General features: G+C 36.5%; 1 protein-coding gene across 1 annotated transcript in view; it reads right to left on the bottom strand.

Moving 5' to 3' along the window:
* Tp53bp2 (tumor protein p53 binding protein 2) overlaps positions 1-17,017 on the bottom strand; it is a 34,510-nt gene extending 17,493 nt beyond the window's left edge. The window contains exons 1-8 of the mRNA XM_015483604.2: positions 16,835-17,017; positions 11,828-11,941; positions 8,416-8,498; positions 4,918-5,019; positions 2,926-3,100; positions 2,108-2,289; positions 1,593-1,757; positions 981-1,209 (exon numbers count right to left, since the gene is read on the bottom strand). Coding sequence (XP_015339090.1) covers positions 981-1,209; positions 1,593-1,757; positions 2,108-2,289; positions 2,926-3,100; positions 4,918-5,019; positions 8,416-8,498; positions 11,828-11,941; positions 16,835-16,982 — 1,198 coding nt within the window. The 5' untranslated portion in view covers positions 16,983-17,017. The remainder of the gene's footprint in view (positions 1-980; positions 1,210-1,592; positions 1,758-2,107; positions 2,290-2,925; positions 3,101-4,917; positions 5,020-8,415; positions 8,499-11,827; positions 11,942-16,834) is intronic.
* Positions 17,018-18,158: the final 1,141 nt, after the last annotated feature.

The raw sequence follows: 18,158 nt of genomic DNA, 5'->3' as shown, positions 1-18,158 counted from the left end.
TGAGAAGCCAATTTCCAATCCAGCAACATAAATTCACCTTATAGGCAATATCTTAAGTGATTTGTGCACAACAGAAAGGCAAAAATATGGACTTTTAACCAATGACTTCAACCAGTTTTTCTCAAATCAGTGTATTCAAGTTCCTCTACACTGACTGGCATTTAAATTTCAAATGCCATGGCTTTTATTGTTTCTTATAGAAACAAAACAAAATAAATATAACTCTTCCTACAATAAAATCCAGAGTACCTGGCACTATTGCTTCATAGCAGTAATTACAGCAAAATAATCAATAATTATAGATACTGTTTGCATATAACAAAGGTTAGAGGAAAATAAAAGACAACACTGGTTATTGCTTTTTGCTTCCATGTATCTGAATGATAAAGATGAAGGATGTTTTTAATCCTACTTCCAACAACTCTGTTCATTTTTTCCTTTCATTATAAAAATCTGGCTTGTACCTCCCATGTGTCATAAGAACTACACAGAATGCAAAGATTACTAAAGCAAGGAGTCTTGTTATTTTTATTTTTGAACTCCCACTGTGTTTACCTTCTAAAAACTATCAGCAGGCAAATACCCATGCAAAAGCACATATGGACATCTAACACCATTCACCAAGAGAATGAATTCACAATCTCAAATTCTATAAAGATGACAATAGCATTTTTATATATGATAGTTTGCCTTGAAAAAAAAAAGTTCTTGAGTTATTAACATCTGATCAAAATTTCCTCAGTAACATGAAGGAACTTCCCAAAACAATTCTAGATGTTATTTTATTTCATTTCCTGAATAGAACTATATTGTTTATGGTTTAAAAAAAAAAAAAACGTACTGCACTAGAAAAGAATACAAAGGGATTTTCAAACACGAACAAGGATATAGACAATTCTTTTTTTTAAACTTTGGAAAAACAAGAGTGGTGATGGGGAAGAGCTAAGTTGTGTAAGAACTTGGAAATCATCCACTTTTACCTTTAGTTTGTGACGAGGTCCCAGATCTCATATTGGGCAGCGTCTGTATCTTCATTGGCCCCTCTGAAGCCTGCATGGCCAAGGAACCATCAGGAAGGGCTGGCTTCACAAGCAGTTCAGGCCTTGAGGGCATCCGTGGCATGGTAGAGGACTGGATGTATGGACCTACTGCAGCCACTCGACTCGGGGCTGACACCGCTTGCTGAGGAAGATTTCCGTCAGATGAAACCTTAAGGAAAAAAGCACAGGCGTTTCAGTATTAGTATCACATGGATCAAACTCAGAAAAAGCTGTGGAATTTTCCTAGTTTTTCTAAACGAGCACTCTCAGAATTTGGCCATAGAGTCTACAAGAATGTCATAAACAAAAATACTCCACAATGAACTATCACCACATTTTATTAGAAGTATTAGCGGGAAAAGCAAGATACACAGGTAAAAATGTTAAAAAGTAAAAAAGCAACGGATTATCTTTTAGGAATCCAAGAATACCATCTCTTTTCTGAGGACACACTGTGGAATAATTCCGAAGAAGTTGCTTATGAAAAACTGACCTCTCTTGCCTGGTCATCTTTCTCCTCCTCCCCCAGCCCACGTCCCAACAGCCACTCACTGGTAGATTTTCTTTCTGCTGCAGTGCTGCCTTCTTCTTCCACAGCCGGTCCCTCAGCTCATTAACACGCTTATCCATGACTGCCACTTCTGAGTTGCGCTTATTCAAACACTCCCTCTGTTGTTGCAGCTTGGCATTCTGCTCTTGATTCAATTTGTTCCTTAACTGAATAAAACACAGAGGAAAAATACAGACAGACAAGGAATAGAAGAAAATTTCTCCAACAGGTAATTACATGGTTAACTATTATATAATTTCTAAAAATGTAAGGTCCTCCACTTCATCTCCTGGTTTAAAATTAAGTGACATCTGTGCTAGACCACTGGCTGTGGTTATGCCTCAAGTTTCCTGTCTGAGGTACCATAAAGTTTATTCTGGATTCTTTGGGGTTTAGGTCCCCCTCCTCCCCTGACTTAAGGAAAGCAGCTAAAATCTAACACTTCCTGCCACTTCTATAGACAACTCTGTTTCTGGAAAGGAGCTCATACTGCATTTAGTAAGCAGCTATGGTGTACCTGCAGTTCCTTGTAGAGGCGATCCAGCTCAGCCACAGCTGACTGGTTGTCATGGTGGCCGTCAATCCTGCCACTCTTGAGCATCTCCAGCTGCCTTGTAAGTTCCTCTACTTTTGACACTGCTAGAACGAGTTCCCTCTGTTTTTGCTGGAACAGACTGTTCATTTGTTCAATTTCCTCCACTAGGAAGAGAACAATAATCAGAGTTGAAAAGAAAAAGAATGGACAACTTCCCAGGCAATCAGTCTTTACAATAAATTTTGTAACAGTAAGTAATCTTTCAAAATGCCCTAAAATCAACCTATTTCTTTTCGAAAGCCACCAAAATCAACACAGACAACTCTAAAAGGTCTATGCTTCTATCTCAGTGCAGACATTTGTAGAATTTGCAGACTTCAGGACTTTTATTCTCAACTTCGTAATAGTAGATGAAGCTACTGGACCACAAACATTTTAATTAAAATTGTATAGTAATAGATAGAGCTATTATATAAATAAAATTCCTGACCTTCAACAAATTATTTTTTTTTTCATCAAATTCTTAGTCAAGAAATAAAGAAAAAAATTACCATATTTTCCAGAGGTAATTTAAAAACTTTATTGATAACATCCAGTGCTGGATTCAATTGAGAGGAGCTTGCAATATCAAAACTGAAGTGAATTATGCTTTTAAAAAAAAAATTTCCTTTTAAGGTTATCTACAAAGATTCATTTACTACAAATGTAAGTAAACTTTTTATACCAAATTGATTTCTTACGCTGAAACAGCTTAACATGTAGCCTTTGGTATTAAAGCAAACCTACTGTAAACAACTCACCAAGTTTCCCATTGCTTAGCCTCTTCTGTTCCACGTGGCCTTTAAGTGCTCTCACTTTTTTTAGCTTGGCTTCCTGACTCTCAGCTATTTCTTTTAGCCTCTTTAGTTTCTCCTGCTCCGCAGCTTGTTGCTGTTGACGCTGATCTTGTTGTTTTAAAAACTTCAAGCGCTGTTCCTAAAGATGATTGAAAAAAAACACAACAATCAGGCATATCATTTTAAACAGGTATGCCACTAACTTCAAAATCATCTAACCACAATCCTTGGATGCTGAGATTAAGGTGTACCTATAACACTGTTCTACCCTTACTATGTAAACTATATGCTCCCATCAAAATCACCCTGGAGGTTTGTTCAACACGGACACTCTTGAACCCACCTCAGAATCTCTAAAAACAACATTTTTTAACCAAGTGGCTCTAATATAGCAAACAAGCAGTAATCTTTGAACTAGTTTTCATAAAGTTTTGTTACAACTTTAAGAAGAAACTCATGCTGAATGGGAAGGCACTAAAAGAAAGCAGTTAAATGCACAGGATGTGGATTTGAGTTTAGATTCAAACCCAAGCTTAGCCATATTACCTGGGCAAATTATATAGCTTCACCAAGAAAACAAATCTGTTTCTTTCTTTATATAATGGATATGATAGATAGTAACTAGTTACTGTACTGAGGATTAAATGAAATAGAAAATGTACATTTTTTGACAATTGCCTTGAAGAATCCCTGGCTAGCTGGGCACAACAGCACATGCCTATAATGCCAGCACTTTAGGAGGCTAAAGAAGAAAAATTACAAGGCTAGTTTGGGCAACTTGCAAGACCTTGTTCTGAATAAAAAAAACAAAAAGGGCATAGATGTGTATCAGTGGTAGAGCACCCCTGGATTCAATCCCTAGCACTGCAAAAGCAAAGAAAAAATTCCTGACCAGGGCTGGGGATATAGCACAGTGGTAGAGAGCTTGCCTAGCATGTGCAAGGCGCTGCATTCAAATCCTGCACTTCGGGGAGAAAAAAAATCCTTATTACTTCAAAGCCTACCAGGTAACCTTTCATGTCAAACTACCAACTATCTACTTCAGTCACTGAAAGACTGGCTGGCTAAGGATACTGAGTGTTTAGACCAGGGGTTTGCAAACTACAGCCTGATGGCCAAATTCAGCTTGCTATTTTTGTAAGTGAAATTTTACTGGAACACAGCCACACCCATTTGTGGCTGCTTGAATAGCAAAGTTGAGTAACTAGTACAGAGGCAGCCATAGCTTACAAAGCCTAAGATATTTAACCATGTAGCTCTTTTTTTTTCTTTTTGGGTATCAGGGATTGAACTCCAGGGCACTCGAACTCTGAGCCATGTCCCCAGCCTTATTTTGTATTTTCATTAGAGACAGGGTCTCACTAAGTTGCTTAGCACCTTGCTTTTGCTGAGGCTGGCTTTGAACTTGTGATCCTCCTGCCTCAGCCTCCCCAGCCGCTGGGATTACAGGCATGTACCACCGCACCTGGCTTAACTATATAGCTCTTTAACAAGAAAAGTTTAATGGTATCTGGTTTAGACTAGAAGCCTGTGCAGGAGAAGCAACAGTGAAAATGGTTTTGATGGTAATGAAGAAACTTCTTAAAATAATTTTCCTCATTCAAGGACAGGACTAAGATTAGTTTGTGGGTAATGTCCCCAAATTAAGGAAGCAGTCTCTTATTGGTGCCAAGCAGCATAAGGGGACAGTGTCAGCATCTGTAAAACTTACTCCTGCTACAGGCCAGGTTAGATCCTAGTGGCAAGGTGAAAAGCTCTTTATGACTTTCCTATGTTACTGAAACCCACACAAGATGGTTAACTTTGATCAAAATTAGGGATTAGGAAGATCTTTAATAACAGGGATGACACAAAGACTTCTGCAAAATGAAACACTTTGGATTTAACAGACCACAAGCAGCTTTTCATACACATTAACAATAGTAACCTATTAGATCTTTGAAAATAAGACATTACCTTCGTAGCCAGCATTTGTTGCTGAGCCTCAATCTGTTGCTGCTGTCGAGATGCCATTTCTTGAAGTTCAGCAAGAGTCAGGTCCATTCTAGGACTATGAACCTACAAATACATACAATCCAAATTACTATTAGATGATCACAAAGAGTCCTCCCCAAACATCTATTTATAAGCTTCATCTGAACCAATCATGACAATATCAGTTAGCCATTTTTTTCATAATGTTAAACAGACCATTAATTTTTACATTCATATTCACCACAATGACTTAAGATGTAAGGCATACTAATATACATACCAACAATCTTTTAAGTTAGGAAAATAAATGGAAAAATTTAGAATTACTTGTTCTATAGTTAATTTATATTAGGATTGTAATGTTTGCTCATTTTAAACACAGTACTGGGACAATGGCAGCAAACCTAGAATACAATCATCAGAACATCACTTAAAAATATATTAGCACTAAAAAAAATCCAAGATACAATGGGTTATCACTAGGTATCACTAGGTTATCTTTAGGTAACCTATCATGTCAAACTACCAACTATTTGGTAGTTGGAAATCCACTCTCTATTCAACACTACCCTATAGTATCTAGCCAGTGCAATAAAAATGAGAAATAAACCGAATCCTGATTGGTAAGGAAGAAGTTTAACTGCTTTTACTGACAGACAATATTGAAAAAATTTAAATATCATTTACAGTAACTTCAAAATGAAGTATACAGGGATACATTTAACAGATGTACAAGACTTAAACAATCTTAAACAATAAAAAATTTCAACGCACTGCTGAAAGACCTAAAAAAATGGATATACATGTTTATAAACTGAAACATTCAGTATTATCAATATGGCAATTCTTTACAATTTTTTTTTTCTTTGCTATACTGGAGACTGATCCCAGGAATACTCTACCACTGACCTGTATCTCCAAACTTTTGTACTTTTTATTCTGAGGCACAGTCTCCCTAAGTTCCCCAGGCTGGCCTTGAATTTGAACTTGCAATCCTCCTGCCTCAGCATCCATAGTTACTGGGTTTTATAGATGCATATAACTGTGCCTGGCCCCAAACTGATCTTTAGAGCAACCGAATTCCAATCCACATGCCAGCAAGCATTTTTGTAAAAGTTGATAAACTGATTCTAAAATTCATATGGAAGTGCAAAGTACCTAGGATAGCCAAAACAAATTGGTAAGTAGGTTGGAGAACTTACACTACCCAATTTGAATACTTATGAAGTACCAATAACCAATACAGTGTAGAACTAATGTCAAGACAGACAAGTAAATCAATGAAACAAATACAAAGAACAAAACAGAACCACAAATTCCTGGGGCAACTGATAAAGGTCCAAAAGCAAATAAGAAAGGCTTTTCAAAAAATATTGCTTGTACAACTGAATATCCATATGCAAAAAGCAAATGAACACTGATGCTCATTCAAATATTAATTTTAAAGTGATAATAGATTTAAACATGAAACCTAAAAGTACAAAACTTCTAGAAGAAAACAAAAGAAAAATAACTGTAACCTTGCTTAGGTAAAGAGTAGGTACAACATCAAAAGTATGCTCCATTAAAAAAAAAAAAAAAAAAAGCCAGGCACTTTGGTAGGCCTATAATCCCAGCAGCTCAGGAGGCTGAGGCAGGGGGATCGCAAGTCCAAAGCCATCCTCAGCAATTTAGCAAGGCCCTAAGCAACTTAGCAAGGCCCTGTCTCAAAATAAAACATAACAATGGCTGGGCATGTGGCTTGGAAGCGCCCCTGGGTTCAATTCCTGCTACAAAAAAAAGAAAGGAAATCAACTGTACTTCACCAAAATTAAGAACTTCTGTTCTTCAACAAGGCACTGAGAGTTTTTTTGTTGTTGTTGTTTGTTTAAAAAAAAAAAAAAGACAAACCACCATGCTGGCATGCCTCTGCCGTCCCAGTTACTTGGGAAGCTAAAGTGGGAGGATCATTTAAATCCAGAGTTCAAGACTAGCCTGGGCAATAGCATAAGATCCCACCCCAGCCTCAAAAGGGGGACAGGAGGGCACAAATATCTGGGTTTGATCAGCAAGCAGCATTGTGAGGAGTGGGGAGAGGGAGGACAAGTCACTTGCTGGAAAAAAAAAATTGAAAACCAAACATCTGATAAAAATTTTGGATCTAGACTATAAAGAACTCTCAAACTCAACAAGAATGTAAACAACTCAATAAGGAAAACAAATGAATAAAAGAGTTTAACAAATATTTCATCAAAGAAGATCTAAGGAGGGCAAATAAGCATATGAAAATATGCCCAAAATCATTATTCTTTAGAGAAATATAAATTAAAACCACAATGCAATACTATTACACATATATTAGAATGGTTAAAATTAAAAAGACTGATGATACCATTGGTTGGAATGTAACAAAATACAATCACTTTTGAGAACAATTTGGCACTTTCTTAGAAAGTTAATATACACCTACTATACGATTAACTATTCCACTAAGTATTTATTCAAAAGAATTAAAAGCATTTGTCACACAAAGACTTATACCCAAATATTCACAGCAGCTTCATGTAAAATAGCCCACAACTGGAACAATCCAAAAGGGTAAAAGAATTGTGCTATATCCAGACAACAGAATACCACCTCTCAGCAAGAAAGAGGAATTAACTATTGCTACATGCAACAATGTGAATAAACCTAAATTATGCTGAGTGAAATAAAAAAGAGTAGATACCAGATGATTCCATTTGATAAAATTAATTTGTAGTGACAATAAACTGACCCACTAAAATTTCTTGAAGACTGAGATGGAAGCATAAGGAATGAATTATAAAAAGATATGAAGAAACTTTTGGGGGTGCTGGATACTTTCATTATCATCATTCTAGTGATGGCTTCATAGGTCATATGTATGCCACAACTTAAATTATGCACTTTTTTCAGCAGTACTGGGGACTGAATCTGGCGTCTAACGCATCAAATTGTACACTTCAAATATGTGCAGTTTATTGCGTGTCAATTATACTTTAACAGAGTTTTAAAATAATTTTTACATAATCTACATTCTAATGTAAATTTGCTATAAAGTGGAGAAAGGTAATTTTAGCTAATCCCTAATGGAATTAAAATTTTTGAGCTCTAAAAAGAAACATCTTCCAGGTATACTGAGATACTCGCTTAAATTCATAAACAATAGCCAGAGCATTCTCATAAATTTTCTACTTTTCCAAAAGTGATTTTTAGCAACAAAAAAAAAAAAAAAAATCAAAGGAAAAAAATACTTCCTTGAGCTTGTTCTGCATTTATTTTGTTACAAATTTACAATATATTCAGCATCTAACTTATATGATAGCCATGTAGAAATCATTAAAAATTTCCATAAAATTTAAAATAACCTTTAAAAAGGCCCATTCTTAACCACTATTAACAAAGTAACAGTGATTAAGATTTAAAGGTTAAAAAAGTAATACTGTTGCATATATTATTTGTATAAAAACAACCACTTACGCCATTCTCCTTTCTTCGATGTTCAGCAGGAATTTTTACACCATTTCTTTTCAGACTTGGATCCTGAGATCTTGGTCCGCTCACTAAGCACAAAATTCAAAAACTATGCATTAACACTAGTTGACAAATACTCTTTTGTCAGTATTTCATTTGAGAGTTCTGTTATTGCTGTTCTTTGATACTTAAGTTGAATGAACACTTAAAATATATTCTAATAACAATGGAGTTAAGATTTTACACCAGCCTACTTTGGAAAATCAATTACATAGAACTGTGAATAATTACTAGCACTAAGGAGTATCACACCTATTCACAAGACGAACAGTGGAAAAATAGATAAAATTAACATGCTTCAGACTATGGGTCATTCATGTCAACTGCTGATAGTTACTCATCTACTTCTCAATTTAGCTACTCAGTAGTGAAATCAAAAAGGGCTTCATTCAAAGAAATAACTAAAAATTAAATTGATCCATCTTTGTACCTTAACAGTATTTATAACTCATGTTATAAGAATGCATCATAAAAGGAAAAATAATTAATTCATGTTATAAGAAATAAGATCAAAAAAGAGAACTTTTAAATAAATTAAGCTATACCTGTAATTCCCTGAATTAGAAAAATTATTAAATTTTAAAAATTATTAAATTTTATTCCAAGAATTCATATTTCTTTGAATCAAATGTCTTTTGCCAAAAAGCTTAGCAAAAATTCTCATGTCAAAACATAAACATATTCATCCTCAGAGTCAAGTATCACACACACACATAACTCTAACATATTAGCTTTATTTTTTAAATATTGCTGATTCTCTAATGGAATAGCTCAGATAATCTATCACAATATTTCTGCAAGAAAAAATCAAATACAATTTAAGAATAATTACTTTCTTTGCTGCCTCAAAGAAGAAAGTGCTTAACCAGTTTTTCCTTAACATAAGCAGTTGTGTAATTAAAGTTAAAGCAAGAGCTTTAAAACTAATTTCATACACATTATAAGTCATAGGTCCAAGTTCAATTGAAAAAATAATAAACAATAGCCATAAACATGGTAACAGTTTCCTAATCTTTAGTCTAGAAGTCTGGACTAAACAGGGTAAATTAACACCTTCTTACAGGAGAATGAAAAGCAATCCTGCTTTATCCCAATCTAAACACTGTGTGGCACTGGTGTTTTGCAACAAAGTAAAACATCTCTTTTATCTTCAGATTGCATGTCTCACATTACACACCATGCTGAAATTGCATATTGCACTATTGGGAGACTATTTAATAATTTACTCGGTACTACACAGCAAAATATTTCAACTGGAAGATGAACAGACAAAATTCGACTTATTAACTAGAAAAGGATGTATGTAGTAATGTAAATAAAGAATGAAAAAAATAAGATTCAAATGCCAATTTAAAAAAAAAAAAAGCTTAAAGAAAAAAACATGCATACAGATACCACTGAAAGGCACGTAAGTCAGCCTGGTCAAGGTGACTCAGGTTCCACTCCTGGCTCTGCCTCTAGGTGTGTAGTCTCTGACGTCACTTAACCCCTAAGTATCAGCACTTCTCATCCAGAGTAGAGAAGACCTAGGTCAATTCTGTGCCCTCCTCTAAATTTAATCATTTTTAATAGGTGCCATATGGACACTTATATTAAAACAACAGTCCACTAATTAACATATTACCTACATCCTTAATCCCAAGAAAATTGTCCTTAACTTTCCATTTTTGTAAATTCTACCATTTTTGGAAATACTTAGTAATCCGGCTTTTACCCATGGATTCCCACTGAGAACAGTACTGCCTGATGATCCCAGAACTGAAGCTGCTCCTTTTTCCACAACCTACAAGACCTCCAAGGTCCTAGGGATGGCCATGCCTTCAATGTCTAGGACTATTTCCAGCTCATATCTCTCTACCCAATGTATTATCTTCTACCCTCTCCTTCTTACTATCATCTGTAAACCCTGGTCACAACCCTTGGTCAGTAAGTGATCACCTGACTCCACTTTCTTTCTAGCTTCAAGTCCTGCCTTTATTCTGGAACATTCTACTACCCCAAAACTAGCCTCTCGGTTCTATAGCCAAAATTTTTTCCATTCTAATTCAGGCTCATTTCAGGGTCCAACCGGAGATGATTTCACCTAAAAGTGTTGTACCTTTGAAATTTTAAATTCAAACTTTCTACCCATCTCGATTCCTTTTACTATGCCAGCTCATTAATCAAATTGAGACTTTCGATCTCTGGGCCCCATCTACTCTTTCCCCACTGCCCCTCCTATCTTCACCTCTTCCCCACCCAGGTTAAATGTCACCTTGCCAATACCACATTCTCCCTTGTCCCATGAACTTCCATTGAGTTTGTCTGGCAAAACCCCAAATTTGGAACAATCCAACTGTCTTTTCCTCTCGTAAACCACTTGAGTTTTAAAGTACAACTAGAGAAAAACCACACATGGTCTCAGCATCTCTCATTTCAGTGGGCTTCAGGGCTGGTTTCCCAAGTAAACACACTTTTCTCTTCTCCACAATAGCTTCAATTGCTGCCCTAGGTCCACCACTGTCACTTTCAGGTGACTTGACTTCTCATCACAGAGAAAACCCATTTTCAAGATGAGAAACCCCTTCATTTGCTCCCCCAAAATGCATAAATTTAACTGCAGCTGCCCCAGTTTTCTTTCTATTAGTGTTCAAGGGATCCTTCCTCTTGCCTAAGAGGAGTCTCTCCAGCAGCGCTGTGGAAGCACCTCCTCAGAAGTCTTACTACCAGCTACTCCATCCCTCTCAGAACTTCAACCTCCTGCTCAACTGCCTCCTTCTCAAGCACCTAAAAAACAATAGTCAAATTTCTCCCACCTTCAAACAAAACCATATCCTTTTGTCTCCCCACTCACAGGTCTTAGAAAAACAGTCTATCCCCACTATTTCAACTTTCTTTTCTTTTCCCCCTTTTTTTTTTATTGGTTGTTCAAAACATTACAAAGCTCTTGACATATCATATTTCATACATTAGATTCAAGTGGGTTATGAACTCCCATTTTTACCCCAAATAGAGATTGCAGAATCACATTGGTTACACATCCACATTTTTACATAATGCCATATTAGTACTACTGTTGTATTCTGCTACCTTTCCTATCCTCTACTATCCCCCCTCCCCTCCCCTCCCATCTTCTCTCTCTACTCCATCTACTGTAACTCATTTCTCTCCTTGTTTTTTTCCCATTCCCTCACAACCTCTTATATGTAATTTTGTGTAACAATGAGGGTCTCCTTCCATTTCCATATTTCAACTTTCTAACCTTTCCTTCATCTCTCAAATTACCTGGCTTCCCATCACGTGTCACCTCTCCCCCAGCTACTGCAATGCACAAAACACATGCTCAAATATCTGTTATGGTTCACAGAACGCTACCTACCCACGTCCCTGCCAGGGTGGCGTTCGTGACGAAGGAAGAAACGAACTTCACTTCTCTGACTTCCAAATCGTTGAAGAACATCAAACATTCTCTCATTATCAGCAACTGGACGTTCTAAAAGAAATGAGAAATCACATTTCTACAATTAAAATAAAGATAAAACATACTATATATCATTGATACAAACTATACATTACCTATATAGGAAATACTTAGCATCCTCAGACATTTTTTTCTTTCAGAAGCTCTTCGAAAATAAAGCTTCATAGATTTTCTACACTTACAATCAGTCAAGCCAAGGTGAAAGACTAGAAAGAGGAAGGTATTAAGCCAGCTATCAAGAGCTTCAGTCTAATCCAGCAAGCTCTTATTCATTGTAGCCATGCCATTTAACCTCTGTGGATTTTGAACATTTCTGTAACCTATTAGAACAGGGTCCCTCCTAACATTAATGTTTTGATTTCCTAAGTATACAAAGGTAAAATTTAGAAGCAACTTTCTAAAAAGCCTAGTCTTATTTTTTCAATTACAGTCTTTAATACAGGCTACTTCTAATTATAATTTAATGTAAAAAAGTCAGATCCATTTTCAAATAAAGGATATTCATTATGGTGAAAATATATCTATTTGGACCCTCTACTAGTGAGAATGCCAGTTTTCAGAACTTTTCTGGAAGCTTCCAGAGAACCCATCTGAGTTCAACTCAAAAAATCTTCACATCTCAGGAAAGGAAGGTGGATTAAAAAAGCAAATGCAGAGTTTGAAAAGACAACTGCTTACAAATCAATGGCAATATAATTAAATATAAGAATGCTGAAATAGCCTAAAAAACTACACACACTTATCAGTAATCAAAGACAGTATCTCAGTGCCTTAAATAAATAACATGGACAGAGAATGGGGCAGCCAAGCATTCAGCAGCCAATTTTGTGAATAAACCCTGAACTTAATCAGCCTGGTTGGAAAAAACAACATGTAGTTCTAGTTTTACTTTCAGTAATGAAACATACCGAGTTGACACAGATAATCCCCTTCTAGAAACTATATAAATTCTAAGAGGAAAACACCCACATCTGAGAAGAATGCCTCCAAAAGAAATTCTGAGTAGACTCTCCACTCTCCATCACAAAACACACACAGACACACACACACACACACACACACACACACACCCCACACACACACCTCTTAAGAAAGGAAGGAAAATCTTCAGGTCCCTAGAGCAAAGAGAGAATTCAGAGAAGTTAAATTAACTTCCAGGCCATATAGTACTGCCCTGGAGGATAAGGCCTCTTTTATGAGCTACTGGAACAAAGGTTCTGGTAGCCCTGTGACAGCAAAAGATCAGGTGCTAACCTGCCCAAACTAATAGAAACTTCAAAGGTTCTCAAAACTCCCTATGAACATCTTTCACTCTATCTCCTATCTTTGACATTTCCGCCTGTGTGACACTGGACATGCTATTCCTGACATGTCCCTGACACCCTGTTCAACAGATGGAGCACACCCATTTTGGCAGTTATTGAAATGTAATACAACTGTCATCTGATACTTCTTTCTTCTTCTGCACCATAAGACACTCAAAGGCAGAAACTTTCATCTCTGTATCTCTCAAAATTGAACATACAATAGGTACTGAAGAAATGCTCACTAATATATGAGTGAATAGTAAGAAAATGGAAAGAGAAAGAAGGAATCAAGAAGGGAGAGTAGGAGCTTTAACACTTACAGAATAAAATAATAGAATACCTTTACAAATTTGGAGTAAGAGATGTTTACTTCAAATCAAACACAAAAAAGCCTGAGATCAAGAATAGTTTTTTCCTTAAAGCCTACAATCAAGAAGGAAAGGCAAAAGCCAAAGGAATTATGAGCAAAGTATATAAAGAACCAATATGAAAAAAAGAGAAACCCAAATGGCCAATAAACAAATGAAAAGATGGGCAACCCTACTGGTAATCAGAAAAATGCAAATTTAAACCAAGGACTAGTTTTCAGCTATCAGAAAAAATTAAAATATTGTAAATGTTGATGAGGAATAATTTTGAAAATAAGTGGAAAGAATATTCATGGAGGGAAATACGGTAATATATATTTCTTTGTTAAATATGTGAACCTTTAACCCAATAATTCCACTTCTTGGTATTCACCCTAGAGAAAAACTGGCACACGATCAAAAGAGTCTATTAAAAGGATTTTCACTGCAGCGTGTATAAAAACAAGAATAAAATTAACATAAATGTTCATGAATAAAGAAACAGAGCAACTGTAGTTTATGAAAATTATGGAAAATTATGTGATAAAATAATGATATAAATTTATACATACTAATCTGAAAAGATCTTCCTGGCTATGTTATAAGGTAAAATAATATGCTAATACGTATCTACAAATGCTTATTTACATTAAAAAATAGAAACAACACAAAATTATTTCTAAAGTTACTTAATAAATGCAGAAAAAGGGTCTGAAAAGCTATCTGCTAAATCCTAAGTGATTACATCAAGCGAGCAGGGAGTAGGCTTGGGAGAACAGACATCCATTCTCTCTGTTCATTTTTCTCTTCTTATAAACAGAACACAGTCAGGTGTTCTCATTAAATTGTTTTAAATTAGGGTTGGGGCTAGGGCTCTGTGGTAGAGCACTACATAGAATGCATGAGGTCCTGGGTTTCAACCCCAGCACTGCCCCCACAAAAACTCTTAAATTTTTGTTAAAAAAAAAATAATTAAAAAGTTATGAAAAAGAAGAACTTTACACATCAACATCACATAGCTATAGGTTACTCAACTCAACTGAGCAAGGCACCAGAGAAGAAAGGGAATAAGTAGGTGGAATTGAGAGCTTCCCCCAATACTTTGGAACAGAGAACACTTCTTCCCCTAAGATGTGAAGGAAAGGTGGGCACACGTTCAGGTAAAATCTGATATACCGAGGAAGGATGGTTTCAATTATCTCAGTAAAGCATACAGCAAGGTTAAGGAAAAAAAAAAAAAAAGGTATAAAGCAGCTGGGTGTGGTGGAGCACATCTGTAATCCCAGCAGCTCAGGAGGCTACGGCAGAAGGATCATGAGTTCAAAGCCAGCCTCAGCAATTTAGTGAGGTCCTAAGCAGACCCTGTCTCTAAATAAAATTCAAAAAGGGCTGAGTGGTTAAATACCCCTGGGTTCAATTCCCAGTATCAAAAAAAAAAAAAAAAAAAGAGTAATGTAAGGAGGTTAACCAAGAGCAGTTAGAACTTCATTTACTCAATTAAAATATATTTAATGTGCTCCTACTAGGTGCCATGCATTCCCCTGGAGCAGGAGAAAAAGCAAAGAATAAGATAAACCAGGTCTCTCTTCTCCAGGTAGTTGATACTCTAATATGTTTGGGGCTACAGAGATTATTAAGACAATAGACCAATACATACACACAAAAACTCAGACTGACATGAATTCTTTTTTTGGGGGGAAGAGTACCAGGGATTGAACTCAGGGGCACTCAACCACTGAGTCACATCCCTAGCCCTATGTTCTGTATTTTATTTAGAGACAGGGACTCACTCAGATGCTTAGTGCCTTGCTTTTGCGAAGGCTGGTTTTGATCTCATGATCCTCCTGCTTCAGCTTTCCATGCAGCTGGGATTACAGGCATGCGCTACCATGCCCAGCATGAATTCTTCATATTAAATTAGAATGATATAACAGAGAACTAACTTCAAGGCTATTTTAACAGGATGTTCAGGAAAAGCCCCTCAGAGGAAGTCAACATTTTAGCTGGAATCAAAATGGCCAGCAGAAGCCAGCAATGGCAAAATTGAGAGTAAGAGCAATAATGATGGTGGGCAATACAGGCACTTGGAGCCTACTGCCACTGGCTCTAAGGTGGAATGGAGTTTACCTTCAAAGAGTATTTGAAAAGCTGCACGAGGGGACAAGAAAGGAAATGGCACCAGATGACAGCAAAGACAACAAATTCATAGGTCTTTACAATCTCAAGATAGAATTTGGATTTCATTCCAAGTGGAAAAGAAGAGACTAAAGAGCTTTAAGCAGGAATATGGTTTTTAGTGGGGAGATGGGGGAGGTACTGCTGAGGATCAAATTCAGTGACTTGAACCCAAGGCCTGTTGCACACTAGACAAGTGCTCTACCACTGAGCTACACCCCGCTCCAAACTGTTATTTTAATAAGAGATCACTTGGTCTTCTTTATGCAAATTGTCTATCTGGCTTCTATGTATAGGGGAAAAAAAAGTAATTCAGAGAGAGGGCAGAAAGGCTTTTAGAACATGCAAATGTAGAAAAGTCAACCAAAGATGAATAAAAGGTCCTGCCTAATAAGAAGAGATGGCTAGGATGAATTCAGAGGCCATGAATGGAACAAACTCAATTAACACAGTGTGTACCTCACTCTGAGGACACCTGGCACCCCAAATAGGAGGAAAAGAAAAACCATGAGTGTTGACCAGGACTGTGTAGGAACAAGGCAAATGAGGGAAAATTATTCCCATGTTTACAAATTCCTATGGGGCCAAAAGAAGGAAGGATGCCCCATTTTAGAACTCCAAAGAACTACCCTGAAGGATTGATTTCAAGGCTTACAATACTGCCTACGAGATCATCACTGCATCTTGCTCTACAGTTCCTCAGCACTGAATAGCTTTCCTAAAAATGAAAGAGAGGGCAAGATAATCAAGAAGTCTCAAATGTCTAAGTAAAGCCTAAACATGCAAAAATTACTTCTGAACACCATACATTTGACCAGAACATCCCAGAAGCTTTCACCTAGCACGTCAGCCATCTGTCCTATGACCTGTTAATTTTGTACTACAGTGTCTTCATCTTACTGCAGAAAAAGAAAATTTCAAAAATTTCACAACAAAGCTGGATGGAGAACACTACACCCAGAAGGACATGCTCTTCTACAGTTTATCTATGCATGAATGTAAGTGTTCACACAGTGCCACTCCTAGAACCCCAAAATAGTAGACAGCAGAACTAAAGCACAAAGTTGGTCTCATACCGGAGCCACACCACACTTCAGCCAAATGGCAGTCGCTCTCGCCAGGCTCTTTGCACAGATCCACCACATCTCTGCATATCGTCTCTGGAGTAACTGGAACTTCTGTGAAGTGCTGCTCATTGTTACTAAGGTACACTGTCAGAAACATCTGAAAATAGAAACACAATAGTCACCAGTACTATCTACATGGGTGGGATTCACCTTAGAGTCCTTCTCTGAACAAATCCCAGTTGGAAGCACAAATATGCAGCACAGCAGTCTGGCTGCTCCTTTGCCAAAGTAGGGTGGGGATCTGACATGGTCAACTGGATCCCCACCCTTCCACAGCAGTGCCTGCAGAACTCCTGGAACCCCAGATATAGTCAAAGCAATTCACACAAAACTTCAAATCAAATCTCTTCTGACAGTTCTATTTATACTAAATTGTTTACCCAATAATTAGATTCTGGAATGCCCCCGAACCATACTAAAAATAAATATTTTCATCAATTCTTTCAGAGTTGATTAGAAAATATCATACCTATATTTATTTATGTGCCTCTCTCTGGAAGAATACATTAGAATATATATAATATGTGCTGCTTCTGAAGGGAAGAATAGAAAACAGAAGACAGCCAGAGGAAAATCTAATCTTCCTATTATGTGCATGTATTACCTATCCAAAAAATTTTTAAACTTAACTGTTTTAATCAAATTAAATACCTACTCTGAAGTATTAAGATTTCATTCATAAGTAGAAATGATGAGCTAATTATGCTTACCTGACCTTGTATATAAACATTCAGGCCAACAGATGATTACACTTATTAAAAATCTTTCTTCAAGCAAAAATAAACACTGTATCTTTAAAACAATGCTACTAAACAATTATTTTCATACCTACTAAATCATCACAAATTTTTAAAAAACCCGTTAATTCCCAATGCTGAAGAAACTAAGTGAAACATCAAATAAGCTTTTGATGGCAATTAATAAACCCTATGTTCATTCAATTCCATGAGTACCTACACTTCATGAAAACCAATATGTATCAGGATTAAAAAAATATTTTTTTTTGAAAGAATTATCCCATGGTGAGAATTTATCCTGTAAAAATAATTATAATCAAAGAAAGGAATGCAAAGGCTATGGAATATAAACTTGATGGGCAGGACATGGTTTTTTAAAATAATTAATGAGACTATGATAGACATTGGGGAATGTGGGGCTTTTATGACTGCAAAAAAAGAATGAGTAGGATCTGCAATATGCTCATAATGACACAAGGATAATATATAGCAGTCACAGCATCTGCCAACAGTCACTCAATACCCCTCTGCCACCT

Source organism: Marmota marmota, unplaced genomic scaffold (genome assembly GCF_001458135.2).
Source record: "Marmota marmota marmota unplaced genomic scaffold, marMar, whole genome shotgun sequence".
Taxonomy (NCBI): Eukaryota; Metazoa; Chordata; class Mammalia; order Rodentia; family Sciuridae; genus Marmota; species Marmota marmota.
Note: the sequence above shows the minus strand (reverse complement) of the source record. Positions and strands in the feature narration are given on the sequence as shown.